This window comes from Eucyclogobius newberryi, unplaced genomic scaffold (assembly GCF_026437365.1).
Source record: "Eucyclogobius newberryi isolate DKJ021-1_F unplaced genomic scaffold, fEucNew1.0.hap1 SCAF_15, whole genome shotgun sequence".
In the NCBI taxonomy this organism is placed as follows: Eukaryota; Metazoa; Chordata; class Actinopteri; order Gobiiformes; family Gobiidae; genus Eucyclogobius; species Eucyclogobius newberryi.
In genome coordinates, this window is record NW_027315779.1 from 22918012 (window position 1) to 22945470 (window position 27459).

The 27459-nt window shown below is 41.5% G+C and overlaps 1 protein-coding gene and 1 non-coding gene across 24 annotated transcripts; one reads left to right on the forward strand and one right to left on the reverse strand.

Annotated features, from left to right (window-relative positions):
- Nucleotides 1-1360: 1360 nt before the first annotated feature.
- trnae-cuc (transfer RNA glutamic acid (anticodon CUC)) lies at nt 1361-1432 on the reverse strand. Its single transcript has one exon. It is a non-coding gene; the product is annotated as a tRNA-Glu (tRNA).
- A 645-nt stretch (nt 1433-2077) lies between these two features.
- On the forward strand, nt 2078-26940 carry picalma (phosphatidylinositol binding clathrin assembly protein a). 23 transcript variants are annotated; one of them, XM_072446810.1, is made up of 25 exons: nt 2079-2200; nt 2391-2619; nt 11451-11593; nt 11707-11782; nt 11867-11969; nt 12231-12324; nt 12402-12513; nt 12803-12909; nt 12972-13013; nt 13710-13721; nt 13871-13956; nt 14146-14269; nt 14452-14594; nt 15163-15245; nt 16212-16361; nt 17149-17229; nt 17612-17692; nt 17862-17963; nt 20361-20489; nt 21059-21089; nt 21175-21274; nt 23026-23085; nt 25042-25143; nt 25267-25370; nt 26106-26940. In XM_072446810.1, exons 2-24 carry the CDS (start codon nt 2490-2492, stop codon nt 25357-25359), a joined length of 2184 nt encoding a protein of 727 aa, XP_072302911.1. In that variant the 5' UTR covers nt 2079-2200; nt 2391-2489; the 3' UTR covers nt 25360-25370; nt 26106-26940. The 23 variants fall into 23 exon arrangements, with proteins under 23 accessions (XP_072302919.1, XP_072302924.1, XP_072302911.1 ...); XM_072446811.1 differs by having other exon boundaries at nt 14455-14594; XM_072446812.1 differs by having other exon boundaries at nt 14461-14594.
- The last annotated feature ends 519 nt before the right edge of the window (nt 26941-27459 follow it).

The window sequence follows — 27459 nt, forward strand, 5'->3', positions numbered from 1 at the left end:
ATGGGAGTTTTTATTTATTTATAGGAGATCTTCTACTGAAAGTGTTTTTCAGACTTCCTATAAGTGATCCGTTCTTCTGTATCTACCTCTGTATCTACCTGCGTTGCACCAATGAAATTTTCCCATGTGGGACAATAAAGGAATATCTTTATCCCTAAAAAAAAGGCTTGATTTCCTTGTTTTTCAAGGACAAGTCACACCTAATGGAATTGATTTACTGAGCTCATATTTCACTCACTGTTCTGATTGGAAATAATTAATACCCATGTAACAAGATAAGATAAGATAAGATATTCCTTTATTGTCCCACATGGGGAAATTTCATTGGTGCAACGCAGGTAGATACAGAGGTAGATACAGAAGAACAAACATGGCTGACTTCCTGTTTATCATACAGCGATGCTGCAAGGTGTGTTTTACTCATCAAAGGTCAGAGGTCAAAGGTAGCTCTATCAATGTTCCAAGTTTCATGTGCCTAGGCCAAAAATTTTGCATGGCAAAATGACCATGAATAATAATAATAATAATAAGAAACCTGGCAAGAACAAAGACTCGTCGCATTGCTCGAGCCAATAATAATAATAATAATAATAATAATAATAATAATAATAACACTACACCAAAGACACTCAAAGACTTATACAGAAACAACGCAATGACTTAATACAAATCATTGCCATTACAATCTTCTGTAATGGCGGTTGTCGACCACTAGATGTCACTAAAGTACTGGCAAAGGAGAACAGGTGGTGCCATGTGAACGTGAATCTTAGAAGTGCACAATAATATGTAACTTTTCTAATATGGGTTCTGCCACCGGCTTATCTTCATGGAGATGTTATTGCTTTGCCTGGAATGTTCCACAGTATGGCATTAAATGTGTCTACCGCATTTATTTGATTATAGGTGCTTTTATAGCTAAAACAAAAAATGCCTTTTAAAAACATACATTATATGGGCAGGCTCGCCCCTCCACAGACGTGGTAGCGTGGTAGCTTGTCTCTATGGAGATTATTTATTTATTTATTTATTTATTGACCTTTATTTAAACAGCAAAGGCCCACTGGGAGTGGTGTTTAATGCAATATAATGGAAACAGGCAACGAAGTAACATCTGAAAGAACAAGCAGGTGGGGGACCCCCCCACACGCAGTGCACCTTTAATATAAGAGCTGTGTTCAGGGAAACTCCGGTTGTGGAGAGAAGGTCAAGATGCTGCAGACCAAAACAGTTTAATGAAAGCCGTTTAACAAACTGATTAAAGTGTGGTCAGTGAAGAGCCAATATAACAGATCCACGGTGAAGAGCTGCTGAAATGTTCCTCCACAATTGAGAATTCCACTTTTTTGAAAAAACGTAGTTCCCTGACCGGGAATCGAACCCGGGCCGCGGCGGTGAGAGCGCCGAATCCTAACCACTAGACCACCAGGGACATGTCTCAACCCAGAAAGCATTGCAATTTTAATCTCTCAGATAGAGATAGAGTATGTTCCTAAATTGTTTTTTGTTTAATATAGATCTTCCAGCGGTGCCATTTACACAAATACTGTAACAAAAGTTTACTCTACAAAACACTCTTTCAAAGAAGAGTTGAAGTTGTTCAAGAGTTTCAAGAGGATAACTATAAAACTACATTTCAGTGACCTTATTATAAATCAGTGTATAATTACATAGACCTCATGACAAAATTCCTACATGTGAATCTGATGTCACTCCAACTTTGATGTGGAGGAAATGCACCCGCCATTTTCCTTGAAAAGCATCAGTCCATTTAAATGATGATTTAAAGCAGAGGGAGGCGCTGTAAATAACTGGACTGAGTTTGGCGTGGGAAACGGGAAAAAATCACAACAGCGCCAAGTGACATCTCTAACCACGACTGCACCGGGAAAGACAGGGTTTTACCTCTAAAATAAAGCGTTCAAGTTGGTTTTAAAATTATTTGAGTCTCGATCAGTCATTGCAGTAAATTGTTAGGTTAAATGTATATAGTTCAACACTACACTTAAAAAAACATATTCATGGCAACATCGTGGTGAATCATAAACACGAGCTCACTTTGTGTTATACTTTGAAATGTCGCACTCGGAAGTCGCTGCTCTTTTCCGTCTGTGGCTTTGACTTGGAGAGTGTGAGAAAGACTTGTACGGGAAGAAGAGAAGAGACCGTAGACGTGTGTGGGTGCGATTTAAATATCAGGGTTCGTATCTTTTGGTCCTAAAACAATTGAATCTGTCACATGTGTTCTCTTATGGTCTTTACAGCTCACTGCGGCATGGCTGTGTGTGTTTTACGACGTTAGCTGTGCGGCTAAAGCTAGCCTAGCGGGACGTAGCGCCGCCGCCGTATCTCATTATCCTCTGTCTTCTCTCTTGTCTCGGTGTTCTCAGGTGGCACCCAGCCTTTTGGATTGACACCGACAACAACACCACTCCATCGGATCTATTACCATTTCTTTTACGATCCGTATCGATCTGGGCCGTTAAAAAATGTCAGGACAGAGCATTACGGACCGGATAACCGCAGCTCAGCACAGTGTCACCGGTTCTGCGATTTCCAAAACGGTGTGCAAGGCGACCACACATGAAATAATGGGGCCAAAGAAGAAACATTTGGACTGTGAGTATACTTGACGCGTGTTCCCCGGTCCCTCGTGTTTCATCTGTGCGTGGTGTTTGAAGCTACGCGTGGGTTTTGTAACGTTATGCTACACCGCGGCTCTGAGGCCTGTGGTACATTTAACACGAGCAGCTGTGCAGTGATGGGGCTACGTTTGGAAACAATGCACCGGGTTCAACCGTCACACACTCTTATAGCACCACACTTGTAACGACAGGGCTTAAAAACCACAAGATAGTCGAGCTAAAGTTGTTGATTTGAACTGCCTACAATGTGGAAGTACAACGTATCAATGTAAAGGATGAACTAGGTGTAATAATTGATCCCAACCCTCTGAACTTTCCTGTTCAAAGCAAAGATATTACTCTGCATGGCAAATATATAACCCTCAGTCCTGGGTTGGTTGTCTGCTACATTGGCAGTTGTGGGGTAGTTTTATTTGGTGTTAATAATGTTAACTGACTCTGCAGCCTTGGTCAAAAGCAGGCACTTGCTTTGCTCTTTTTTAATTTCAGGAAGTGCATGTGTGCTGTGGACTTTGACTCCGAGCTTTATCAGGACACTGTTTCCCCTTGTTGCTGGACAGGCTTATTTAGGACATCGATCCACCGTTCATAGACTTTGGAATGCCTGTTGTCTTGAGTTCAGTATGCTCATTATTCACTAACATGTTTCACTTGTTTTTGATAGAACATTTGGTCCAAATTGAGATGACGCAGGTTAGCCGTGATCAACAGACAGCTTTTTTTTTGTTTAATAGACACCAGTGCTTGTAAAAAAACAATCAAAAAAACCTGTAAGTTATAACTTTTTGATTCTGAAGTCAACAGGACTAACCCAGTTCTTGTTACTGTACCTGTTTGCATACATTTACCCCTAAATCATGTCTGGTGCTGTGCGTCTGCAGCAGAGAAGTGACTTTCCTGAATGTAGACAGGGGATCTGTGGCTCCTCAGTGGTGCCTGTCTGAGGTTAATCTTGAGACACTTGGACTGGCAGCAGTCTCACTTAGGTTTGAGGTATTTAAAGAGGACTGGACGGTCATCTGATGTTCGAGCTAGCCACATAAGCCAGATATAGCCTGTGTGCGCCTGGCCGCTGCCTCTTCCTCCTGTCTGGATTGCAGGTGAGATATGCCCTTATGTTCCTCTGCCTCTGAGCTGGAGAGGGGCCTCGTTTGACATTCTTTAACGCTGGCATGTTAGATAAACTCGTTCACATAACTTCAGCCCCGTGCAGCTCCCAGTGAAGAAGGCACAACAATGTGTCCATTTCTGGCAAACACAGCAATTGACAACCGTGTTTGTTTTAAGTTGGTGTGAAATGACCCCTGGGGAAAATAAAGCACAGCAATTTAAGTAAATGCTCAATGGATTATTAAGATTTAAGTATCTCAAAATGTCAATTCTATGGGTTAAATGCATGTTGTAATAATTTAGTTCAGGATTATATACACATGGCCTTTGTTTAATCTGGATTTAGTTACCGGTAGTTAGACTGTTCTCTGCTTTTAGTGTTTTTCCATTTTTGTAAACTAATTTCCTTCAAATTCATATGGATGTGTAAAGCACTTAGTTAGTGGCACTTTAAAGTATGTGTGTGCTTTCACCAGGGAATGAACTCACCACAGCGTACAGTAGACACTATAACTTCCCTCTGTGTGGCTTTTATTACCATTTTAACATTTGGTATTCAAATGTACTGCCTGGTAGAAACGTCACTACCTGAATTTATCAAAGGAAATGCCTCCTATTGGATAATTATTGCACATTCATCAATGTTATGTGCTCAAAGAGTATGCTGAATGGCCAGGTTGATCACTCCCTAGCTTCTTCGCTGGTGGTGGCACGGACATATTCCAAGATGACAACCCCCGGATTCATTGTGCTACATTTTTGAAAGAGTGGTTCAGGGAGGAGAATGAGACATTATTGATGCATGGATTGGCCACCTGAGTTCTGACTTGAACCCAATTGACTTCTATGTCAAAACCTGTATTTATTTCCAGAATTGCAGTACGTTTTTGCCAAGAGTTTGAATTCTTCATCATTCACTAAGATTCAGAATGTGCTCAAGGGTAGACACTGGGTTGACCCTGATTAATATTATGAATTAATAGTCTTCTACATTATTTCACCCTTGCCCTACTAATAAACATATATACGACTCTTACATGTGAAATAATTTCCACTCTTAACTTAAAACCAATGAACTCGAGCGTGTTTTTGCCCACCTCGCGCACTCTGTTTGCCACACTTTGTAGCCTGTGCGCTTATTGAGACGGCCCTTATGTTCCACTCTGTCTCGGCCACACCCGGCAATGGGCATACAGGCTCATTTGTACTGGCTGTATTTCAGGAATTTGAATGTTTCTATTCATGTCTCACCTGTTTGGGGCCGAAGGCTGAGTTTTGTTTTTTGTCCGTTTTTCTGCTGGCAGTGGCACCGTGATCTGACCACAAAAGTTTGTATTATAATTATTAAAATCTATGACTTTCCTTATGATATTACATAATTGTAGTTACAAGGCTGAATGGAGGGTTCAGGTTCAGTAAAGGCAATTGACACAGATGAGAGGACTGATTACCGGTAATTGATTTTTAAAAATAAAACAGTTTGCTGTATTAAGTCTTTGAGAGTGTCAGACTGAACCTCCGCCTGATTGGACCCATAAGCTGCGTTTTTCAGAACACTTAAACTATGGTTAGTAAGCGTGTTTTATGCATACAAAGACAGGATATTTTGTTGTGCTTGATGGACTTTTTTTTTTAAATAATTTGCTTGCAAATTGCCAATTGCAACAGCCACTTAAATTGTGATTTCAATTCAATTGCATTTGATCTTTCCGCCCTCTCACCCGGTCTTCTGAGCTCAGGCCTGAGCTCCCTGATGAACGTGTAAGTGCTGGGCATCGAGTGACAGCGATTGGAAAGCTGAGTGCTGACACCCCACTTCTGCACAGGCTGAGCTCAGTGTGGCATGCTCTTGAGGTCTCAAGAGGGTTAGCATTCTTGTCGGGCAGAAGAAACTATGATTGTCTGTCGTGACTTTTTAAAACACCTGTATATTGAGACTTGGCTGCTGTAGATATTCTGTGGTACAGTATTTCACCCGACGCATGGCCATACTGTGATCCTGGTAGTGATTGTCCCCTTCTGATACTAAAGAAGAAATCAAGTTAATCTTTACCTCTGCTATTGTCTCTGCAGCGGCTCCATGTGTTCCTGTGCCTAAAATGACTGGGTCGTAAGGGGATAGACATTTCCTGATGCAGGAAGTGGCCCTGTAGTTCCTAACGCAAGCTTTGGTTTGCCCAGGATAAACAGCCAACAGGAAGTCATTACATAATCCCGCCCATTCCCAGAGCGCAAGGAGCCGATCACAAGTCAGATTGGTTCAGATGCTTTTGATGTTCTTCCCTCAATTATGGCTCTGATTACACGACTGCATGAGCTCAGAGCCAAGCTGGAGCTGAGGAATGTGTTTGACACTGTCCACATGTTCTAATCATGTTATCTTAAATCCTTTCTCAAGCTTTTAAAACCTTTCTACATCAAGCTGCAGATTGTATGGGTGTTATCCACCCCAGGAAGTATCAAGAAACAATAATGCATTCTTTGACCCTCATAGGCGGGGAGCCTTAATCGGCTTTCATTAGTGACGACATAGGTCGCCATCAAGCGAGGATCCATAATTCAACATATACTTTTGTTTTTCCTCAATGAGATCTACTTTTTTGCCACTCAAAACTCTTGCAAAAAAAAAGAATTCCAGCCAAACACCACAGTAAGGCTGCTGCTATCGTTTATTTTATAATCAAGTAATCTATGGATTATGGTCTTCGATTAATTGGGTTATCGGTTTTAATTTTTAAAAGTGTATATAATTTTTTTTAAATGAACGTTCTAGTTCATCGTAAAATGAAATGTCAAATAAGGAGTTTCTGCTTAAAATAACACATTTTATTCTTAAAGGTTGAATGGACGTTTTTTTTGGCATAAATTTGAGTCTTATTTCCTCGTGGCGTAGACTGCCGATTAGTCCTGCCACGTATCAATCATAAAACGCACCTACCGCTCACCTGCAGCCCCGTGTGTCTCGTCCCACATTTCCGCATGTTTAAGCACATTGATCTATCATAATATAGTTCCCTCAGTGTACGGGGCAAAATGAAGACGGAGAAAGACTGTTCGAGCTGACTCAGAAGTAGACTGAAATCTACGGGAGACGAGAGATGCGATGCGATCCGTTGCGTTAATAAACAAACGCACGTGTGTGTTGTATCAGTCCGCACGGGGGAGTGCGCATGCGCACTTCCGCCTGCGTTCTCAAATCGCCGAAAAATCGTCCATTACGCCTTCAATTTCACCAAATTGTCCTCAAAACGGCAACATTTCTCGGCATCAGTCCAAATTGTTCTATTAGATTAGATTATATATAAAGGACTAATTAACTTGTCACCAGACTGTGTAATCATTTACAGTAGCTATGAATCTACGTTCCTACCTTCACTTATGGACAAGAGCTTTGGTTAATGACCGAAAGGACAAGATCGCGGATACAAGCGGTCGAAATGAGTTTCCTCCGCCGTGTGGCTGGGCGCTCCCTTAGAGATAAGGTGAGGAGCTCAGCCACACGGGGTAAGCTCGGAGTAGAGCCGCTGCTCCTCCACGTCGAGAGGAGCCAGCTGAGGTGGCTTGGGCATCTGTTCCAGATGCCTCCTGGGAGCCTCCCTGGGGAAGTGTAACGGGCATGTCCCACCGGGAAGAGGCCCCGGGGAAGACCCAGGACACGCTGGAGGGACTATGTCTCTCGGCTGGCCTGGGAACACCTCGGGATCCCCCGGAGGAGTTGGAGGAAGTCTGGGAGTCCCTGCTTAGACTGCTGCCCCCGCAACCTGGCCCCGGATAAAGCGGAAGAAGATGAATGGATGTATTATTTTGCATTTATGTCACATGACTTAAAATAAGAACCTTGTTTGTAACGCTTTATGTTGAGTGAGACCAGTGATCCCTGGTGTTTTGAGCTATAACTCTGAAATCATTTTGCATTTATTTTATTTATTTTTGTCATTCTGCAGCATTAGCTCCGTGTGCCGATCAGTTTAGCGTCCGTCATCGTGGACTTTCTGCTTCATAATTGCGGTCTTCTGTGCTATTTCAGAACACAACAAAACTGTTTCCAAGTCACACTTGTAAGTTAAGAATAGGCTGCTCTCTCCTCTGTTGTGCTTAAGTTGGTGCAGGTCCGAAAGCTCCACAAGTTGTTTTGTGCGCTCCGTGTCCCACAGCTTAATGCGGGTTTGATTAAATAGGTAAATTAAATGAATCATCGAGACAATAAAAAAATAATCAAATCAAATTACTCTATTTACTGAATTAATCGTTCCAGCCCTATATTATACCTTCAGTTTTGACAAATAACCAATCCGCGAGCAGCATCGCACAATTGCTACACAAACAAAGCATGAGAACAGCAGCTGTAGATCGTCTTCATCAAAGTAATGTGGTGGTGGTGATGATGATGATGAGCAAAGTGACTTCACACATCGTTTTATGTTGTTTTGGGGACTCATTTGGCATTTGTTTTATTGTATTTTTACTTTCTGTGAAAGACTAATTGCCTATTAGCCTGCACACCAGGTCCAGAAAATAATAACATGTCCTCAGGGCCCAGGGTGCAGATGCACACACAAGAATAATCATCCCCAAAAGTTGATCACATATGATGTGTAATGGCAATTCTCACCTCAATTACCCAGCTTTATATTTGGCCAACACTGACTATCTCTTTGGTTGTGGTGGGCGGAGTTTGTGCTGGCACAAGAATATTTCCTGATTTGCTATTGGATGATTGCAGAGGGCATGTCCCACATGGCGTACGCCAACCGCAGTTTACACCTACAAGAGAAAAGTTACCAATTTAAAAAAAACTTGAAACCAAGAATAATAACTGTTGACAAATGTATTTATATCCTCTGTAAATGTAGAGAAGACCGGGTCTTCCCTCAATGAAGATTTAACCCTGTACAAAAATTGCAGTGTGACCACGTCTTATCAGGCTCAATAAAACAATATTTCCACCTCCTAAAGTTCTTTGAGCTCACTGGTTTCTCAATTCTGTTTTTGTTTCCTTTTGACAAATATTTGGGTGTTGTTGAAACAAAAAGCACACAGTTGGCTAAAGTAGAGATGATTGCATATAGCTCATACTTCCTTTTTTGCAAAAGGCTATACTCATCACTTCCTTTCTCAAGTTCTCCTTGGCTTGGACAGTCAGCCTCGTGTGCACATGCAGCCATGCTCTTTGAGCTACTTTAATCCTGCTCCCTGTCATGCTACCCCTTTTGGAAATCCTCCATGGAAGCACCATCAGAACGTTGCTTCTTATAACTAAAGCCTTGTTTGAGTCCAGCAGCTGCCCAGTTTTCTTTGGCCACTGCTTCAAGTCACATTTCAAATGTGTTGACATCTCTGCCAGGAATCACTTTTGTTTATTTCTTCAAAATGTGCATTTATGGAGTTAAAGTTTCCGGTTGTGGTTTGATTTAGTCAATTGAATCACTATTTACAAAACATGTATTTCCTCAGTCACATGAGTGCTGTGTCATGTTAAACATGGGCTGTGTCTCCATGATTGATGTATACTACTTTGTGCATTTCAGCATCTGACTTGACTTGAGTGGCACATTGCCCAAATAAACGGGTTCAAGCAAACAACCTGTTTTCATACTGCTCTGGTCGTTGACCATGGTTTGGCAGTACAATATGTTTGTTGTTGACCTAAAATGTCCTTTTTAAATGGAAGTCTGATGTCTACACAGGTCATTACAGCCCACAGAATAAGTGTGCTCTTTAGGCCTTTCCTCAATCTGTGTCATGTAGTTTGTGTAAATTGGAAATGAATCATGCAAATGTTTGCAGGAATTTACGGGCTTTTAAAATTTGGTATTAATGGCGGCATAGGCATGTTTACTGACATTTTACCAGGCAACAGTGGCACCCTCTGGGATGTACATACATTTTTCAAACTACTTTGTTTAAATTTGACCCTTGATCATTTTGAGGCACATCTGATTTCAGTTCAGCGTCGTGTGTCCATTCAAGACACTTGTGTCAGATACAGCTTAATAAAGTGTGATCTCAGGTGGTCCGAGCGGCCGTGCAGCTTGTCTTACACAGATCAGCCGCAGCAGGAGAAAGTGTCTGGTGATTCTGTACTCTGCAGCTATGTCAGGAGCATCTGAAAAGGCTTTTGTTGTCACATGGGTGGCCTATTGTCTATATAAAAAGCATAAAGGCTTTTGTGTGGCTTTCAGCAAACACTGAGGAGGATTCATAGACCACCCATGTAAACAGGCCTCAGTGGGTCACAACGCCTCCTACTCGCAGTAAATGACGCTGTTCCATTGGGGTTTGTGTATTTAATACAGTCACAGATTGCCCTCGGTCCACACTGCTTTGTATTTTGGCTGATCATAAAATATCTGCCCAATCTGAACCACAAGCCTTTAGGATTATGATCTTCAACTTGAGTTGTAACTTGACTTTGTTAGTCTGAAATATATATTTTCTCTGGCTGCCACACTCCTTTGGCATTTGATACATGGCTATGAATGTTGGATAACTTGGAAAGCTAAAGTGTGTATCATTTCCTGGAAAGTAGGGCTGGGTATTGCCAAGTACTTCATGATACAGTACGTATCCCGATACAGGGTCCACGATACGATATGAATACCGATACACGTAACTGAATAGGATACACATCCTGATTCATGGATCCCTTAAAACCAGTGTTAAAAGTGTACTTAAATTATGTTTTGATTAAGTGGAATAACAAAATGCATTAGAATCTCATGTTCACACCGTCTTCAGTATCAGAAAACAACTGTCCTACGATGAAGTCACATGTTCAGCTCCTCCGATTCAGCCTTGGTGCATGTTAGTCTGTAGGTTAAGGAATATAGAACTCTACACTTTTTAGTGATTTTAAGTTTTACGAAATGCATCTTTGTATCTATACACGTATTGCCAAGAAGTCTGTCACGATATATTGAACACAGCCCTACTGAAAAGTTGAAAAAATCCAGGCATTTTCTGATGGTTCAAATGTTGTGCACAGACTTTTACTCATTCTACTCATGTTGACATCTATTTAGCATGTTCCATTTCCCAAACTATCAGCTTTCTCTCATCTGAGAATGTCATTGTCAATAAAATGATCCTTATCATTTGCTTCTGCAGATGAAATGCAAATGTCTGTTTAACAAAATGTCTTGGCCTCTGAGGACGGTATCAGTGCGTTCTCTGTCATGAGCCGCGTTTCATCAAAATGTCAGGATGTGCTGCGTGTGCGTTTGTGTGTCTGTGGAGATATATGGAGGCTCGGATGAGCGCTGGCATCATTGATCAGCGCAGTGGCCTTGATGGAAAGAGGAACCAACCATGAGGCATTTCCTTTCACTTACGTCCAGATGGTCATGGCCCCGTGCCACTGCAGCTACACTCGCGGTGTGTTCACTGACTCAATATTACCAGGACATGGAGAACATTTTAATAGTTTGTGTAACAATACCGCATTTGTTCTTATGGTAATTTTTCACCATTCACGCTTCACTTACTCTTTATTTAAAAATGAAAACCTATTCTTCTGTAGAACTGTTAGCATATCCTTAAAGTCAAAGGGCAAGTAAACATGCCATTGTTGTTGTGTCCACTATCATTATATCAACAGTGCTCTGATTGTGGTTCTGAATGGGGACAGATAAGAGGAAATTGTGTTCCACGTAGAAAGTCTGCCATAAATGTCCTCATGTGCGTCTCTCTCCACAGACCTGATCCAGTGCACAAATGAGATGAATGTGAACATCCCTCAACTGGCCGACACACTGTTTGAGAGGACCGCCAACACCAGCTGGGTGGTGGTCTTCAAGTCCCTCACGGCCACACACCACCTGATGGTCTACGGCAATGAGGTCAACATTGTTCTCTGTTCACACACGTAAACTATTGCACAAGGCTCGAGGATGTGAACTTGTGGTAAAAACTCTTGTGCAACTCACAGATGTCCTCTTTTTTTCTGTTGCAGAGATTTATTCAATATCTGGCTTCAAGAAACACACTCTTTAACTTGAGCAACTTTCTGGACAAAAGTGGCTTACAAGGTATAGACTAGAGCTGTTATCTCACACACCACTGTGCACCAAAGTATGCCATGACATTTCCATGACCGTCTCATGTGTAACCAGGTTACGACATGTCAACATTCATCAGGAGGTACAGCCGCTACCTGAATGAGAAGGCTGTGTCCTACAGACAGGTTGCTTTTGACTTCACGAAAGTGAAAAGAGGGTAAGCAGCTTTGATTACCAATGCTCTACAGTATTGAACCTCAGCACAGGTCACACGCTGCATGTCCTACATCCATTAACACGGCTCTGTTGGAACAAATTCCTCTGTTTACTTTCCAGTTGAATAAATGCTACATAATCACAAATCTTATGCAATTATTCAATGCTATTGGTTACCACACATTCCTTTTTTAGAATTAGTGAAGTGACATTAGTGAACCAAGGTGTCTTATGAAGTTAAAAGTACTCTTTTTCTCCACAGTTCGGATGGTGTAATGAGAACTATGAACACAGAGAAGCTCCTGAAGACCATTCCTATCATCCAAAATCAGATGGATGTCTTACTTGATTTCAATGTACGGCAGTTATTTTGGACTGTTGTAGTTTGCCTTCTTGAGTGTCGCATGATCCTGACTCTTAATTTCCTCTCCAGGTCAATGCCAATGAACTGACAAATGGTGTGATCAATGCAGCCTTCATGCTTCTGTTCAAAGATGCCATTCGACTGTTTGCCGCCTACAATGAAGGGATCATAAATCTTCTTGGTACAGTGTTTTACTGTGAATATAATAAGATTACCATGTACCTGGATTGTATTGCTGCTATTCACCTGTTGAAGCATGAAGCGTGTTCTTAGCATTTGTCTGCGATAACGATGGCTTGTTGTTGCCTGCTACCAAGCATAATTTAAAGAAACTGTACTAAGGCTGATGTACTTTAGTTCATTCTAGAGCAAACTTCCTTTCCCTAAGGCTGATGTACTTTAGTTCATTCTAGAGCAAACTTCCTTTCCCTTAGTAGTAAGTATTTATTTTTGCTTTTCTTTATAAACAGAAAAATACTTTGACATGAAGAAAGTACAGTGCAAAGAAGGTCTTGACATCTATAAGAAATTCCTCACACGAATGACAAGAATTTCTGAATTTCTCAAAGTTGCAGAGGTAAGTGTGCATATGTTAGCTCCTCCCTCTTACACAGTGCTGAATTTTGTCTGACTTTACAGCAAGTAGGAATCGACCGAGGAGATATCCCAGATCTGTCTCAGGTGAGCACAACCTCCTCCTACACACATCCTTACATGACTAACTGGCATCTTTGCTCTTACTAATTTAACTTAACTAACTTTTGTTTTTTTTTGGCTTAGCAATAAAAATGGCCAAATTTTGGGAAATCACTTCTTGTCCAAGGCTTATTTTAGGTTTATTACTGTTCTTAGAAGACACAGTATATATTTATGGCATAGGATGGCATATAGCCTTGTGTGTTCTTTAGAAGGTAAGGAAAGGTCAATACAGTAAATGTGTTATTTCTGGTCATGATTTTATTCATACTGTACAACCCATGTTTGTTAGTCTAGTGGTTAAAAACTTTATCCAAAATTTGGCTATTACCCATCGCTCACAGGCTGCTCCCGCAGCTCTACTCTCCGTCAGTACTCGGCCCTGCAGAGCGCTGATAGGCAGCCAGTGCATGAGCCTGTACTCAAACCCAGAAGCACTCCATATCCACACTCACTCCTGACCTTGCTCTGTGTACAGCAAATAAAGGTGTGAAGCCAACTCTCACTGAGGGGTTTTAGTCATCCACTAGCACATAGTGCAGGTGTGTCCCAGCAAGATAATGAATTCAAGGAAAGGGAATATTGAGGATAAACTTTGTTCACTTAAAAAGAGGTCTTTATATGATCTTAAACAGTTACCACCTTTATTTTCTGTATTTTCTCCTTTCCTATCTCCTTCAGTTTACGGTGTGTGTAAGTATCTGAACATTTTCTCTCTGTCTCTGTGCTGTATTTGGCTGTGCACAGTAAATTGGCATGCCTCACTGTTGTGCCAGATAATGTGCCCTGTCAGTGTTTTCACTGTATTCTAACCTAATGTGTCCCAATGACATTGCTGCTAGGCCCCCAGCAGCCTGCTGGACGCCCTGGAGCAGCATCTGGCCTCTTTAGAAGGAAAGAAAGTCAAAGACTCCACAGCGGCCAGCAGGTAGGTGACCAATGTGACAACATAAGTTAACTATTCAGGAAGTACACCCCCTTCATTGTTTTAAAATTGTATGAACATGGCATTTAAACTCTAACCAAATAGTTAAAAATAATGTATTTAAGCATGCCAAAAAGTTTATTGGGTAGATTGTGGTGATGTCGTCGTTTATGGTGTATTTTTCTAAATCAGGGCCAGCACTCTCTCCAATGCAGTTTCGTCTTTGGCCAACACCGGCATTTCCTTCACCAAAGTGGACGAGAGGGAAAAGCAGGCTGCGCTGGAGGAAGAACAGGCTCGCCTAAAAGCACTAAAAGTATATTTGTTTCCTCACCTACATTCCTTTGAGCACACCAAAGTTAATGTGCAATTACCTTTGAGAAGTCCTGAAAAAAGGAGCAGTGTTCAGTTCTGCCAGAATTAGCTTGGTTTTGGTGACTGGACGTTTCTAGCAAAGAACAGTTGTTTATGATCACGCCTCTCTTTTTCGATGCGCTGTCGTCCAAGGAACAGCGTCTGAAAGAGCTCCAGAAGAACCCAGTGGCGGCCACCACTGACTCCTCTCCTGTGTCCACAATGGGAGGGACCATCAACTCAGCCCCTGCTATCGACCTCTTCTCTACCCCTGGCTCCAATAACAGGTTATGTCGCTGTTCTATGGCATCTAAATGTACAAAGCAAATCATTATGCACTGCTGCTTCGGTAGTAAGCCCCTCAATCTAGGTTTTTTTTTATTGCATGTATAAAAAAAGGTTAGCGTTTCAAATATTTCAGCGTGACAATTTAACTTTAACTTATTGTCCACCACAGGGGGAAAATGTCTTTGGTTTACCATCACATGACACAAACGGTCCAAGTTTTATTTTTAGTTCTTGGACAAAGTTCATACAATGCACTAAAATGTGACTGTAAATCTCTTGGTTGAGGTTCCTGTATCGCACAAAAATGTGACGAGCATAAAATTAACCAGGAAAGTGCAGAAATATGACTTTACACAGAATTTGATGTTTCTGTTCTATTTTAAATCTGCGCTATTTAACAGTTTTGATTATAGACAATATACTCTTTATTTCCTCCGATCTCTACATCACAATAGGTGTATGTATTATTAAATGCTTCCTCTTTGTTTTTGATGGTCTGACTTGTCTAACCTTGAAGTGAATGGTTAGTGTGGATTTGACATTTTTGCCCTTGCGTTCCTTCTGCAGCGCCAAAGCAGCCAACGACCTGCTGGACCTGCAGCCCGCCTTCCAGCAGCCTCTGCCCCTGACCACGGGCAGCGCATGGGGAGGTGAGCGCTCGACCCTTCTGCCACAGTCTCAACACATCTACATGTTTCACCATCACACCTCGGACTCTCGTATTAACTCTCTCTCATTGAGCTAATATTGTCTTCATCGCTCTACAGTGTTGACTTGTGTATTTCATATGTACTGTTGTAGCCTTATCATATCTAACTGTGTGTTTGCAACTTGACCTTCATATCATAAGTCGTTTAAACAATGCAGTTGACACACAAAAGATAAAAACGGAACAATCTATTTCATAAGAGCAGAGTAAATGTTTAAATGATTGCCTTTTCACAAAACTTAAAAGTGCCTCTGACAGGTTGGACCACTCTAAACTAAAATGCAGTTAAGATAAATATATTTTGAATTTTGCAAAAAAATATTTTAAGAAACTGTCACAGATGAGCAAATTTTTTAGGTTTATAATGTAACTTCCTGTTTGCAATCGATGACATCACGCTAGAAAATTACCCAGAAAATATTGAGGAAAAACTCAAAGATTTTTTTTAAATCTTGACTAATACAAATATATGACACCACCTTTTTATTTTGTTTTTTAATTAATTTTTAGAATGTCAAAAGTTATTTCTTTGTGTAAATTATGAATACACTGGAATGCCCCTAGTGTGATGTCACTTCCTGTCATTTTTCTACCGAATTTTCAACGTTTTCTCCACAAATTCCTACTCGATTGGTGTAAAACTATAATTTATATGTACAACAGATAAAGTAAAAATGAGAACATCATAAAAACCTGTCATACGCACTTTCACTTAACCCTAGATCATTTTGTAATCTTCATAAAGGACTCACTGGTAAGATCTGTCAGTTTTGCCAGTCTGCGTTATTACATCTCTTCTGGCCTTGACATTTGCTTTAGTCGTGTCATCTTGTATGTGCATTTTTGAACATGTCTCACTGTCACTCACCCATAACCCGTGTGTGCCTCTTACCATTTGTGCTCTCAGATCCCTTTGCCTCTTCTGGCGATGTTGCGGAGGACATTCCAAACGCAAACCCTTTCCTCACTCTGCCCGTTGTCGATGCTGTCCACCTGTCCATGGCGCCCTCTGAAAATGGCAGCCTCACTTCTAGAACGCCTAGCCATGAAATGTTCGGTGGGGTTGTTAAGCTGCATCTTGATAGATTTGAGTTTGTTTTAGCCAAATGAAAACTGCATGGCCATTTGAATTACAAAAATGGCTGCGACATGATCGTTTCTGACCGATGAGCCAACTTGATTAATGAATAGACTCTGATCTGGTTTCATCGACTAAAATAATAATAGGGTTATTGCCGTAACTACATTATTTTCCAAAGTTGGGATGTCAAGACCAGTCATCTACATTCAGTATGACTCCAGAAAACTCCACTATAACTTTACTTTTGCATTCTGTAGAGTCAATAACGGTGAGTAATCCTTATGGTTCGGCTCACAATAACTTGATTTGGTGACATCCCTGTTCAGAAGCACTAAATGTACTTGTGTTCTGTATCCATGATTGAACACAACTACTTTCTATTTGATAAAGCTTGCATACTTCAAAATAAACTGCCTTCCGGTACGTTCTGCATGCAGCGTACGTGGTTAAATCGGTTTGAAGTGTTATTAGATTCTGCCCGACGGTCCCACAGTCTTCAGACTAAATGCAGAAATGAAGGAAATTCCCGGAGTGACTTTTGGGTCAAGTGCCAGAACATAGTGTAGTTTTCTGCCACTTCTCTCACATTCATCTCCCTTCCTGGCACGCTGCCTCGGCCTCTGTATTTATGCCGCGGCAAATCTTGGGTTCCCAGTGTTTGCCGTCTCAATCGCGTCCGACTCTGGGCCGTTTTTTATCTTTTGTGCTCGTTTCCGAGTTTGACGCATGAAAATACATCTCGGCCCTTGTGTGTCCCCCGCAGATCATCACTATCCCGCTTTTGATTCAAGCTCTTCTTTGGCGTCTGATATTGATTCTGCACGTGTAGAGCAGATTGTCTCAGGTACTCGAGTGTAACGACTGTCGGCCTGACACTCGCAGGACTTTTGTTTAAAATCAGAAAGCCTCTTTAGCGACGGCCGGTCACTAGTGCAAGTGGACAGTCGTGAAGTTGTTTGAGTAAAAGACGTTGCTTTGTGTGGCCTTCCCTCTTCTATTCCTACACCGCTCCTGCCGTAAACTTTTATTGTTGGTTTAGTTAGACGCTGCTGCCCTATATTTAGTCTAGCCTTCTGATGGGTGCTGGCTTCCTCTGCTTTTGTCTGCCCAATCTTCGTCTTCCCTCCGCTTACAAGCCGGCTGCGTCCCATTCCTCTGTATTTTTATAATCTCCTGCTCTCTTCCTCCTTTTCCCCCCTCTCTCTGCTCTGCTCTCTGTGTGTCAGACTCCTTCTGTGGGCCAAACCCTTACGCCACCACTCCTCTCTACCATTCTGAGCCCACTGCTGTAGCTGGTCTATTCAGAGGTACGTCTGCATTTAGACGCCCCCTCACCCACCCTCCACTCCAGTGCTTATAGTTTCATAGTATAGATAGATGACCTGATGTTGGAGCCAGCAGCTTTGCAAATATATACAGGGCTCTTTGTGTTTTTGAATGGACTCGTTTATAACTCTTTGATTCTATCCTCGCCAGGGTTCAACGCCTCCCCAACGCCGCAGAACTCTCATGGCCTTAATGTCGACTTTGACTCTGTGTTTGGGAACAACACCAACGCAAACAACCTGGATTCTTCAGGTAAGCGCTGCTCAATGCTGCCATCTTAAGGTAAAAAACAATAAGGGCACATTTGGTTTTCACTTGATCCTGTTAAAGTTACTGGACAATCAAAGCGCTGGACTTTGATTTGTTTACTTTGTGGGGAATGCATTGAACAAATGCTTGGAAGTCCTTCTAAACAAGCATTACGTACTTGTTATTTTCCAATATATTAACTACTGCTGCTGCTTTAGTGTATTCACGTTGGACTTTGCATTACCCAGTATAGATATTGTAAGTAAATGTAAGCAGTGCTCCTTTTACACAAGTCCGTGACAAAGGTGAGTAGTCACGTGGCTGTGCACATCGTGAAACTGGCGTCATGTGCTTCTGCCATCTCCCCAGTGTTTATTTTTAGCATGCACAGGTGCAAAACTGTGGTGTGTCATTCCGTCTTGTTCTGTGGCTAAATATGTATAAACACGAATCGCAAGTGTGAAGAAATGTACCCAGATAAATGACAAAATGTCAAATCCACACTAACCATTCACTTCAAGGTTAGACAAGTCAGACCATCAAAAACAAAGAGGAAGCATTTAATAATGCATACATCTATTGTGATGTACCGCACAAAGTCGTGGAAAGTCGTCCCTTTTGTCCGTTTTGAGGAAGCACCATGCATTTCTCTTTACAAATATTTGCTGTAATGATGAGTTAAAGGATTATTTTATAGATAAACTGCCACTGCTTGTGCCACTGGAGTGTGTGGAGGTTAATGGCCCTTTGACTTTAGGTGGTCATTAGATTGTGATCCAAAGGTGCTTTTCTGTGATTGATAAAAAATGGTTCAGTTGATTTAAGATTAACCTCCGTCACACCCATTAGCTGCTGTTGGTTCTTCCTGAAGACTGTCGCACACACAAACCTCTCAGTTTAAGGAATACGGGTAACTTAAGTTCTAGGGTTTAAAGTGCAAATTATATTTTCCAGTTTTCAGATTACTTCTAGGTGGGATAGTACCTGTGGTAAATATTTGTCATATTTTGCATCAGTCAAATGTCCGCCTGTAAAGATAAATACTTCCTGTAAATTTAAACCTGTTAGTCAACGTATTCATTAACCAGGTTAATCCTCGTTTTTAATCCATATCATCAATACACAAAATTCCATCCAAAATGCTACTGACGGTTTGTGCACAAGGAACAATTCTATTCTATCTATACTTGCCAAACTATGACTATTGTGTAAAGTAGACAAGTTATGGCCTTTATTTACAGTACAATTGCTAGGTAACAGTTGGGCAATAGACATTTATAGACATAATATTTTCTATCTCTGCTCATTGCTCAAACTTTGCCAGGCGATGATATCCAGAGTTGCATCAAATCGGACACCTCACATACAAATGAATTGTGAAGGCAATCCCCATTCAAAAGTATATAAACCTTTTTGATATTCATGTAATTTATCTGATCTCTTTACCAAAACACGTAAAGGAGCATATTTAGTGGTCCTAGATTCTTAAGAACATGACATTAGAAATCTTATTGTTAGTTATCCTTTAGCTCAGATGTCAGTTTTACACGCCAATTAATATCTAACCTAAAACGTCAAAAGCTTTACACACCCAATCATTGATTTTAATGAGATTTTGACCTCACCTAAATGGGTTGGTACCAGCCGACATCCTCTTATTCATAATTTGTGATTTTTGAGTGATAATGTTAACGTATACGAAGAAAAGCCAGGGGACTCCTCCAGAGGCCCTCAAATATCAACTGGACAAGCCAAGTGATCTATAGCATGAGCATCAAAACCCTGAATCTACTAATGTATAGGTCTAAAGACCAGAAGGACCTCTTCATGCGTCTGCTGCCAATGTCCAACCAGGATATTAAATTCTAAACCTCGCCAACTTCAACAAACCAGGAAAAACTAGGCAAGATTTTGAGAACAATCTTAAATATAATCAATCATGTTCACTACATTTGTATTATGTGTAGTCTAACCTGCCATGTGCACTTTAAAGCCTGAAGTTAATTTACTACCAAAAGGTGATGGGACATTGTCGATCTCATAGAGCTGTGTGCGACAGGCATCAGGAGTGTTCACTTGGATGTAGTGTTAGTGTTTCACTTGTTCTCTCTCTTCCCTCATCCTGGGGCCTCTCACTCCCGGGGCCTTGGCTTTTTGCATGGCACAATGGCACAATGGCATATGCATGACTGGGTGAGTTGACTCCACAAACACTACTCGCACAGTATCAGCTTCTTACGTTAATGCCAGCGCTGCCGCTTCATCCACGCTCATCCTCTCCCTGTGTGTTTTTATTTTTTGTTGTTTGTCGTATCGTGTCTTCATCTGTTCTGGGCTCCCCGACCTTTCACCCTCACCCCTTCCTTCCTCTCCCCTCCGTCTTGCCCCCTTTTCTTTAAGATGTTTTAGGCGGCATCCTGAAACCTACAGTGGCGTCTTCACCCAGTCAAGCGCTAACTCCCAACGGACAGCAGGCGAACAAGCTCGTGTCAAATGACCTGGACTCTTCTCTGGCCAACCTGGTCGGCAGTAAGTGCTGGGATTCATTTGTTTGTACTCAAATTAAACTAATATACATGTGATGCTATTGAAGCCAGAAATGTAATTGTGATTGGGGGAGGCAATATATCAAAAAATGTTTAATAATGTGAATCTTGCTTGATGATATGCAAATATTGAAAATTGAGCATATTGTTGCAAAAGATTAAGCTACTTTTTATTTTTTACATCTTTTAAAAAATAAAAAGTAGCTTTGCCTCTGTGGCCCTCAGAGGCAACTGTTGTTGTGATTTTGGGCCTTACAAAAATAAATTGATTTGATTTGATAAACAAGAAATATTAGAGATGAAGTAATATTTTTGCACGTTTGTGGGTAGTTTTACAGCCCATTTAAGTTTCTGATACTTGAACTTCAGCTAATACATTAGACAACTTGTTTTAACACATTTCTGTTCTGTTTCTTATCGTCTGAATATCGTTTTCGGGATGCTCCAAAACAGTATCAGGATACTGAACTTTGTTCATATCGCCCACCCCCAACTATGACACATACTGTTTACATACTAAATAACTAAATGGTGTATTTATTTCTCCTGTAGATCTGGGGATTGGCAATGGAACAGCAAAGAAGTAAGTGCGGCTCATTTTTTGCTCTGCTCATGCTTTGATTACACAAGCGTTTAGAACAGAGGTAACATTGTGACCTTATCCACAGCGATCTGCACTGGAGTCAGCCCGGGGAGAAGAAGCTGACTGGGGGAAACAACTGGCAGCCTAAGACAGCCCCCTCTACCACCTGGAACCCTGCTACCATGGTAACGCCACGTTTAACTCCTGTCTGAGCTGGGCCTTTTTGTTCTTTCCTTTGGACCCAAGTGTGTGATGTGTGATTATTCACGCAGAACGACATGCTTTTCCCACAATACAGAAGTGTCATTTAGAGTATTCTCACAGCTCGGCCTCGCTCCGGCATGTGTCGTTAATGTACTTGTCTCGTTCAGCCGCACAGAAGCCACGCTTCAGACTACAGGAAGTCCATGAACACTGTGGCCCTCCGCATGCTGGGGCCCGCTCGCAGTGCATTAGCACTTGGCTCTGTCAGGGCAGTCTCTGCTGTGTTTTCCTGTTTGTCAGATGCCCAGTGCAGCTGTGCCAGCCCAGCGTGCCAGCCCAGTGCGTCTTTGTTGCTTGTGATGAAGTGGCTGGTTTCCTGGATTGTCCCGGGGTTTCCTGAGTTTTCACGCTCCTTTGGCTCTTGAGTGCCCCTAACTTTGTCTAATTGCCTCATAATGACCTTAGACCCATTGAATAATAAGACAAGGCTTTATTTCTGTCAGCATTTCGCACTGTACAGTCATATTACACAAACTTTATATTAGTCTGTTACTGCATTCCCAGAGGGATTTACATGTCATTCTCAATCGGTGCTGGAAAATAACAATCTTAATTTTTTTCTTCTGCACTACTGTCTACTCCACTATTTTCTTAACTTGACTGAAAGTCAAGCGGTCTCAAACTGGAGTTTGAGACCGCCTGAAATTGTCATTACATCCTGCCTGAACATTTTGAGTCAAATATATACATTTGAATATATACATTTAACTTCCCAGATCACTTACATTTGATGCTTAAGTAATCTGTGAAATACTTTTCCTTTTTTCAATTGTTACTTCAATATCTACTTTAGTAGAATTCTTTATATGTTACATTTACTGGAGTCATGTTCCCTCTATACAAACGCGAGTACTTCTTCCACTCCATCGATAGTAGAACATGAGAAGTTGGATCTCCCATTTTGTGCCATGTTGAGCTGTTTCTGGCAGCTCCTCTGACTTGTGCCTTCTTGGCCAATGAGTGAATAGTTAATGAAAGACATATCCTCCCCAAAGTGCCATGCACTTGAAAAACTGGGTTTGTTATCACTTCAGGGGTTTCACACAAACAGCATGTGCGTTTTCCGTCTCTAATCTCGCTCTATAAGGACCGCTGCACCTGCCAACTCTGCGCAGCTCCTCCCTCGCTTTCATTTGCCTTTGTCGCCCACAAACCGGTCCCACAATTTGACAACACACGCAGAAAAATGCTGTCCTCGTGTTTTTTGCACCTATATTTCAAGATGTGCAGATTGGTCCCTTGTAGAAGCACATGAAATGCTTCGTCTTTCCCCAGAATCGGTAACGTTCTTGTTCTTCTAAGCTGCCTTTGAACTGCAACTTTTTACTTTTTGTGAGAGCAGTTCAGAGGGAACACTTAGCAGCAGGTATCTTTGAAGTCAAATGAAGTGAAGGTCAGAACAAATATCCTGCCAGATTCTTGCAGCTGTGAATGCAGGTGGAGCAGCTTAATAATAAGATAAGATAAGATAAGATATTCCTTTATTGTCCCACATGGGGAAATTTCATTGGTGCAACGCAGGTAGATACAGTGGTAATGCATTCCTACTCCTCAGAATAGATGGAAATGCTGACTTCCACGTTGTTTTATACATTTTTCTGAGCCTCAGTTTGCGCATACTGATTCTGTGGCCCAGTTCTGTCTCGATCATCTTGTTTTTGTGTCACTTCAGGCTCCATCTGTCGTGGCCTACCCTGCAACTACACCGACGGGCATGATGGCATATGGGATGGTAAGGCGGCTGGGAGGGCACTCGCCTCGCGTAATTGGCACATATTCAACAAAGGGCACATAAGTTTGGGGAGAAGCTAGAGCGAGCGTGTACGATTTTCAAACCAACAGACCATAATTCACAGCTAAAACGATGGAAAAGCTAAAAAGGTTTGGCAGCAGCACGTGTCGAAAGGAATTATTGATTTGTAGAACATGTTGGGAAGGCATTTTGAAACTAATTGGTTTCTAGGTCAAGATAAAGATCAATATTGCCACACTTTAGTCTCAGAGCTTTTAACCATGTTATAATAATGCTCTCTCATTATAGAGCTGGGAGTCAGAGTCCCTCATGATTTGACACAATACATGGCTCACAATACATCATCATTTTGTAATCATCGATGTACATTGCACATGTTCCACGAAATTATGTTGACAGTATTTCTTGTTAAAGCACCAACTCCCTTCAAAAACAGGAGGAAGTTTATGTGGCAAAGGATCGAGACGTGTACTCGTCATGCATCATTAAGCCACGAGCAGCACAATTGTAGCGCTGTCTCAAATGTATTTAGATACCCCCAAAAATATTCATGGCGATATATATTGATCCAGCAGCCCACAGTATTAATACTGTATTACCAAATTCCAAATACCGTATTTTCCGGATTATTAAGTCGCACCAGCCAAAAAAATGCATAATAGAGAAGAAAAAACATAAAAGTTACACTTGAGTATGAAATGCGGTTGCAAGTGTGAAAATAACAAATAATATCACATATAAGTCGCTCCGGAGTATAAGCACAAGTATATAAGTATAAATGTAAGTATATAAGTATAAATGTAAGTATAAGTCGCACCCCGGCCAAAACTACGAATATAGGACTTATAGTCAGAAAAATACGGCACATAAATATTTTAACACATCTAATCATTTGCACACTCAAGTGTTGTATTTTGATTGGTTGGTTGATTGATTGATGTAAGTTTGAGAAATCCCCATTGACTGAGCAGAAAATGTCTCGTCTAAATTAACTACAGGTTTGAACAGGACATTTCAGATCAGCATTGTGCTTTACAATGAACAAAATGTAAACCTGATCCATGTATTGTCTATGTGTGATTATCTACTACATTTTTGTACATTGGCGAGACCAGGAAACATGAATAAAATGTGCTTCCAGTGAATAAGATGATTTGCGATATATTACTCGGGCGTGTGTCTTAAGTCGTAAGTAAGTAAATTTTATTTATATAGCACCTTTCACAGACAGAGGTCACAAAGTGCTTCACAAAACACAGAATAAAACAATAAAAACACAAAAAACTTACAGTGAACAATACATATACAACAATATACAGTAAAATCAGTCCCTAAAACAAGTGCATTTAAAAGGCTTGACTAAATAAAAAGGTTTTAAGCTGACCCTTAAAAGCAGTAACTGAGTCCAGTGACCGTAGGGAGAACGGAAGATCGTTCCAGAGTCTGGGGGCAACAGCCTGGAAGGATCTGTCTCCTCTGGTCCGAAAACGGGTGCGAGGAACCAACAACAGTTTCTGATCCAAGGACCTTAGTGAGCGAGAGGGAGCGTACGGTTTAATCAGATCGCTGATGTACGATGGGACCTGACCATTTAAAGCTCTAAAAGTTAAAACAAGAATTTTATACTGTATCCGGTAGGAGACCGGCAGCCAGTGAAGGGCTTTAAGAATGGGTGAAATGTGGGCCCTTCTATTTGTGCGGGTCAAGATCCTCGCTGCAGAGTTCTGGACCAGCTGCAGACGAGAGAGTTCCTTCTTGTTTAAGCAGGAAAACAAACTGTTACAATAGTCTAAACGTGAAGACACAAAGGCATGAATTATAAGTTCCAGGTCATTTTGAGACACCATTTTCCTGAGCTAACCCAAGTACTGGTTTATCCCTGGAATGGCATCATCAGGGGCAATAATCAGTCGTCTTTGTGTCCTTCTCGTTCAGCCTCCACACATTGGTTCCATGATGATGACCCAGCCCACAATGATGTACAATCAGCCCGTGATGAGGCCAGCCAATCCCTTTGGTTCTGCTTCTGGCGCACAGGTAAACCACTCCTCCAATGACATCAGCTCTAGTCTCTTTTACTTGTGTTTTTTTTTCTGACTGGATTCCTGAGGTATCTCTTCATTTGTGGAACTTCTTCTTATTTCCCTGTGCTTTCATTAGTCACCCACCACTTCTAGTCCCTCCAGCCTGAGTCCCTTCAGAGTGCCGGGGAAGGACCCTCTCGCACAGCTCTTTGTGCATAATTTCTTATAGAGCGTCATTAGGTACAGCTCGTCCTGTGTGTGGCTCATTGCATCTGCAGGCCCCAGTGTGGCGAGAGTGCATGTTACTTCCACTTTATATATCGGTCACGGGCTGGTTCACTTCTTGAATTTAAATATCCCTTCACTCCATCACAGGAACTTGTGCTAATGCAAGTGTAGGATCACACTCATGACCCTCACTGCAGCCTATTAAAGCAACTCAGTCTATTAAAGCGATCCAGACATTCTCTCTGCTCTGAGAGGCTTCAAAACATCACAAAAGATATTCATTGAAAAACTCTACAAAGTCCAGTTGTAAATGGATTGGTCACTGCTTTATAAAACCAGACACAACGAATGTAAAAGTATTTTGTGTATTTCTTATTTTTGGAGGCTGTGCTATACAACAGTATTGTAGGGTTGGAAATAAATGAAGCAAATTTACTGTTTTTCTCCAGTAGAATATTATAATGTGGCCAGTAAGACATATTTTGTAGGTTAATTTCAAGGGTTATTTGATTGTTTTGGACTCTGGGGTCAAATATAATTAGTCCAAAAACATTTCAGAATAATTAAATATTAGGGGCAACAATGCAAAACAAACTATCCTATCTTTTTAAATGTTGGATAAATTGTGTAATATTCTGAAAACTGGTCCCGTTTCAAACCATTGTTGTATTGCACAGCCTTGTTTTTAATTAAACGCTCTGACTGTGATCTCCAAGAAATACAACCTGTTATTTTTCATTCCTCTAGATGCAGTTCATGTAACCCGTACTCGGGGAAGAGTTTTTCCCACCTGAAGAAGATTATATCAGTCAACTCAAAGCAAGCTTCGGTTTGCTCCTAATAAACTCATCGCCCTCTGAGAACGAACGGCCCGATAAGACTCGAGGAATCAATCCACGCCACTCGGAGCGACTCGGGTCATCTCAGAGTGGCCTCACAGTGGACGTTGTGCCCATCTCGTCATATCTGCGTCAATAGGAGAGCGAGGAGTGTGTGCTGACATTCAACAACAGGGTCGGCTCAGACTGCTGCTGCTGCTGCACCCTGGACTGAGAACACCTAAAGGGAACATTTCACACCATCGTCCTTGTACCTGTAAACAGAAAAACAACAAGACGGTCACTTTAACAAAGCAGTCTTTCTTTGTCCCACGTTCTTCAGGAAGTTCTACCAGTCATGATTATCTATCCAAATCAGATTTATAAAAAAAAAAGAAGAAGAAATTCCATACTCCAGTTGATACCACAGTTTCTTTAATTTTGTACGTATTGTTTGCAGTAGACATTCCTTGTTTTGTTTTGTTTGTATTTATTTATAATTACCTGCAAAGAGGATGATATTAAAAAAGGAAATGTAACTAGTCATTGGCCTCCAGCTCATGGCGGCTGTTCAGGTTTATATACATAGGTATGACTGATTGTAGAATTGGATTTGAGTGATTGAGGTGATTTTTAAAAGAAGTTAATATAAAGAGATGTGTCATTTTGCTGATTATGCTCTGTACTCGCATGATGCCTTGTACAGTTACCCGTGGCCTGAGGGTCGCGCTACAAATGTGTATGACTAAACAACAACAACAAAAGAGAGAGAAGACAAAACCTGTCGACACTCGATTTGTACCGATCTGGTGACCGTTTTCACTTCAACACAACTACGTTTAGCGTGTGGGAAAGCATCGCATTGGAAAAGGAATCTGCATTAGCGCTTTTTGCCGCTTCCGCATGCCATTTATTCTCACATTTAACAAAGCGCCTGGCTGCACCTCCAACATGACTGTGCACATCTCCACTCGTGCTTAGATCATGTTTCCATAGGTGTGCGCCGGGGCATTCGGGACAGTCCGGGGGCGGGGTGGGTGGCACGGTGTTAGGCGGCACATGGGGCGTTAGTGGAAGCAGTGCAGTGTGGGGGATCTAGTTGGACACCGTAAAAGAAGCACTGTTGATCGGTGCTTTGTGTCTCCCAACAGATCCTGCCAGTCACACGGGGGGGCAAAGGGGCGGGCGCACGCGTGTGAAAGGTGGTCTAAGCATGAAAGGGCATAATCCATTTACTCGGCATATTTGCTGTAATGTTCATGCAGATTATTTTTTTTTTTTGT